The following is a 4,534-nucleotide window of genomic DNA, read 5'->3' on the forward strand; positions in this document are numbered from 1 at the left end:
TTTGAACAGTCGTATCGAGTGTCATCAAGCATCCATCATCTCCCAATTTGATTTTCTCACTTGGGCACCTTCATCAGCCACATAGATAAGTCACTTGATCCCTTCTGTAAGCGTTCTCGACGTGATTGTCCTTTTTTTTTTTTAATGAACAAGCATCATTGTGTCGTGGCAAATTAAGAACAGAATCATAGTTCACGAATGAAAAAAAAAAAAAAAAGAATAAGAAAATAATCTGTTCTCGAGCGTCGATAACGCATCAGAATATCACGTCAAAGAAAAAAATAAGTAGAAGACAAGTATTTTGTACTGCTCTGCAGCGCGAGAGTCGTCGTTTCTCGGTCGATTCAGAGATCAATCAGCGTAGTATTCAGGATCCAAGGAAAAAAAAAAGAAGAAGAAAAGAAAAGAAAAGAAAAGAAAAGGGAAAAAGAAAAATCTTAATCGATTCATAGTTGAAAAGCAATCATCGTTGCTGAAATTCTAAAAATATGATGTCGCCTACTGATTGGTCTCTGATGAATTGAATGGTCGCGCGCTGAGGCAGGTTTTTATAGGGTAGGATTCTCGTATTGCAGGGATTGGAACCTCGATTTCAATTGTTCAGTATCAGACACTTCTCGCTCTCGCGCTGCACCAATATTATTTCACACGCATACGCGGAGATCACCTGCAAGATTCTGTCGAAATCGGAGTAATAATAATCCTTCCATTCTTTCAAAACTTTTCCTCGATCTCGAGGATCGATATTATACGATTACGAACTGTTTAACAACAAATTTTCGTAAATTGATAAAATTGATAAAACGAATTTTGTCGTTTTAACATCCTTAAGAAATCGTAGCGCGACGTTACTCCGATTTGGCGACGAGGTGTCGCGAGATAATGCCACGAGCCTAATGCTTAATTCGGCGATCAGGAATCCAAGAACCGAGGCGTATGGGGCACACGAGAAAGCCGCTACCCGGCGCGAGAAGCATAAGTGTGGCCGTGTCGACACCCAACGATCAATCGGACGTCAGCAGAACTTTGACGGTGATGCAGTGGGGTCAGTTCGTTGCAAACGACATTTCTTACACCCCGATGCGCAAAATGGGTAAGCATTTTTTAAGCTGGGGTTAAAATGATTATTTTTGGATTGTACACGCGTAACATATTTTCAATTAAATTACATTTAATAAAAATTCACTTTTCTCTTTTCATCATGTATATCGTAATATATATTGTAATTGTTGCAAATAATATCGATAAATTATTTACAGTGTCGACAGGAAAACCGATCTCGTGCTGTCGATCAGACGGAAACACTTTATCTCCCAGATACGTACACCCTGATTGTTCTGTAATTATGGTACCTGATCGAGATCCTATTTACGGGCAGCATTACGTACGATGCATGAATTACGTGCGATCGTTGCCGGTTCTTAAAGCGGAATGTACATTTGGACCCGCGGAACAGGTATATTTAACTTTCTTCGTTATAAATCTTGTTATTTTTATTAATCTAATTTAAATGCTTGTTAAAGATAAAAGAATTTAAAAAAAAAAATAATGTTTTGAATAGATAATAGAAGTATTTTCGTTATCGTTTTGTATTAAATATAAAATTGCTTGGAATTAATAATTTACGGTAATGGAATATCGTGTATTAGAATTATTAGACTCGAGTTTTAAACCGATTTTTTTTTCTCTTGATAACAGATGAATCAAGCGAGCCACTTTTTGGATGGTTCAGCGATCTATGGTTCTACATTGAAAAAATCTCGTCAACTGCGTGAGTTCGAAGGAGGTCGTTTACGAGTTCACAAGGAGAATAATCACGAATTCTTGCCAATTGGAGAGGACGAAATCTCGTCCGCATGTGCGAAGAACTGTTACAATTCTGGTAAGTGTTTTCAATCCTTTAATCCTACTTTTGATTTGCAATGAAGAGCGATAATTACATTCGTACCTTCGAGAAGGAATAAAATTAGTAATTATTATTTTAAAATTAGTAAATATCTTTTACATCTTTTCGCAAATGATGATTTGAACATTAATTAAATTAAAAGACGATTTCTTTACGACGACACACTTGACTTTTCCACGCGTTACGCGTTCAGAAGTCTTCTTCTCCCATTTCGTTTCTATCGTAAATTTCACTGGATATGTATTCTTAATTACTTAGGTGATTATCGTGTAAACACGCATCCACAACTCGCTGTGATACATACAATCTGGCATCGCGAACACAACAGAATAGCCGACAAACTTGCCGAGCTGAATCCTAACTGGTCAGACGAGACACTGTTTCAAGAAGCCAGGCGTATAGTTATCGCTGAAATTCAGCATATCACGTACAAAGAGTGGCTACCTATATTGCTGGGCAAGAGGTATACCCGCGCCGTTGGACTCACAGTTGGAAATAGCTACAGTCGTAACTATAATTCCGAGGATGATCCAGCGATAAGTAACGAGGTCGCGACAGCAGCTCTGCGCTTCTTGACTTCTTTGATGCAAGGGAAAATAAGGTAAATTTATTTTTAACTCGTAATAAAATATATCAAAACCGAGGGGAAAAATAAAAATTTTGTTTAAAGATCACAAGATATTTTTTTAGACGTCTGTTTCGATTAAAAAAAATGAAAAATACGTGTTTTTCATTTCGCTATTTTTATTATTTTGTTACAGTTTGACAGACAATAAACGCCAGATCAACAAAACAGTTTCTTTATCGGAATACTTCTTCAAACCGATTATAATCGAGTCTGACGAAGTGTTCGACGGTTTATTACGTGGAATGGCTACTCAGACTAGCCAGAAAATGGATGTCAGCATAATCGAAGACGTGACAAGCAAATTATTCGCGGCAAGTCAAGATAGCTTAGGCTTGGATGCCATCAGCTTGGACATTCAACGTGGCCGTGATCATGGATTACCCGGTTACAATCATTACAGAAAATATTGTGGTCTTCCAGCTGCAAAGAGCTTCGACGATTTCTTAGATTACATTCCAATGGAGGTAAAATCATTTTGACGAACGATAAATATATTTAATGAACGTATTTTTCGTATCTCAATTCATATAGATTTTCATATAAATCAAAAAATATTGCGTAATTAATACATAAACGATCTACAATTATTATTAAAAAATTATCAAAGAATTATATTAGTTAAAAGTTAAAAATATTTCCAAATTATTTTTATCTCAAATTTAATCGTGATTAACAGATGATGAAGAAATTGCGCACACTTTACGCTCATCCTGATGACGTAGACCTTATTATCGGAGGTATGGCCGAGAGACCAGTTGATGATGGCCTATTAGGCCCCACATTCCGCTGTTTAATATTTGAACAGTTTTCAAGAACTCGTCGCACAGACAGATATTTCTATGATTCTGCGTATCAACCGCATCCCTTCACACCTGGTAAGAGACGCATTTTCATCGTAAAGAGATGACATTTATATTGGGAAATATCGCATAAATTGCAATTGAAACTTTGTTACAGAGCAATTGGCACAAATACGGAATGTAACGTTAGCAAGAATATTTTGCGACAATGGTAACAATATTACCCAAATGCAGCCAAATGTATTCCTCCGGCCACAAGCAGAGTAAGTTGATGATATTTTTACTTTTACCAATTGTTTTACTATTTCGATAAGAAAACTTTCGTACAAATAATCTCCTTATATAACTCTTAAATTATTCCATTTATATCTTGATTCATTCATCTGTATCTATTTTATAAACATTATTAAATTACACATACTTATAACGATTATGAGAAAAATTGATAAAAGTCTCATATTGTGTCTCGTTTGTATGTGTTTAAATAAATATAGAACTATATATGGAATATTCTAAGGTCGTAAAGTCAATTGAACATTTTTCGAAAAATGCCGCTTTAAAACATTTTAAAAGCTCACGATCAACTCACAACTACTTCTTTCTATGAAATGATATATTATAATAGTGTGATATCGCTTAATACTTTAATTTACGACCTTATTATATTGCTTACACTATTATTAAATATTATTTTTCTTTCCTATACAAAATTCTATAAATATAAAAAAAAAAAAAAAAAAAAAAAAAACTAAAATTAAACACCTTTTATTTTCTTTCTCTTTCTATCAGAAACGAGTTGAGGTCCTGCACAATGTTCGAAGCTATTCCCAGCGTGGATTTATTCGCTTGGGCAGAAAGGGCCAAGGCCTATCGTTGAACTTCCCCTTTAATTGGCTGGTCACATTGCCGCATCGGTTTGCCCGGGTCGCAGGACGGGCACGATATTAGAGATAACGAGACGATGATAGATTTTGGCATAAAAATCTTGCCAAACTTTGACACGTAATCTTATGAACGCGAAGGAAACGAAGGATGAAGCTTTTTTTTTTATCGAAGAACCGCGTGCGATCGAATGACCAACACAACGGGCACGATGAAGGGAAATAAGACAATTTGGTAGTATATATATACATATGTATGTATGCTACTCGAAAATCAATTAAATATAATAAAGAAACAAAAAAAAAAAAAAAAAAAAAA

The 4,534-nt window shown here is 35.4% G+C and overlaps 1 protein-coding gene and 1 long non-coding RNA gene across 10 annotated transcripts in view; one reads left to right on the plus strand and one right to left on the minus strand.

Moving 5' to 3' along the window:
* The window catches only part of LOC102674728 (peroxidase-like), a 30,292-nt gene extending 25,786 nt beyond the window's left edge, over nucleotides 1–4,506 (plus strand). For all 9 annotated transcript variants that reach the window (XM_031508441.1, XM_031508442.1, XM_006611283.2 and 6 more), the window contains exons 5-12: nucleotides 917–1,093; nucleotides 1,260–1,456; nucleotides 1,699–1,882; nucleotides 2,165–2,507; nucleotides 2,668–2,998; nucleotides 3,211–3,409; nucleotides 3,492–3,597; nucleotides 4,124–4,506. In XM_031508441.1, coding sequence (XP_031364301.1) covers nucleotides 917–1,093; nucleotides 1,260–1,456; nucleotides 1,699–1,882; nucleotides 2,165–2,507; nucleotides 2,668–2,998; nucleotides 3,211–3,409; nucleotides 3,492–3,597; nucleotides 4,124–4,211 — 1,625 coding nt within the window. In that variant the 3' untranslated portion in view covers nucleotides 4,212–4,506. The remainder of the gene's footprint in view (nucleotides 1–916; nucleotides 1,094–1,259; nucleotides 1,457–1,698; nucleotides 1,883–2,164; nucleotides 2,508–2,667; nucleotides 2,999–3,210; nucleotides 3,410–3,491; nucleotides 3,598–4,123) is intronic.
* Nucleotides 1–4,534, minus strand: part of LOC116185029 — a 20,732-nt gene that overhangs the window by 2,715 nt on the left and 13,483 nt on the right. The window contains exon 2 of the long non-coding RNA XR_004149742.1: nucleotides 2,072–2,075. This is a non-coding gene — a long non-coding RNA (uncharacterized LOC116185029). The remainder of the gene's footprint in view (nucleotides 1–2,071; nucleotides 2,076–4,534) is intronic.

Source organism: Apis dorsata, unplaced genomic scaffold (genome assembly GCF_000469605.1).
Source record: "Apis dorsata unplaced genomic scaffold, Apis dorsata 1.3 scaffold_86, whole genome shotgun sequence".
Lineage (NCBI taxonomy): Eukaryota > Metazoa > Arthropoda > Insecta > Hymenoptera > Apidae > Apis > Apis dorsata.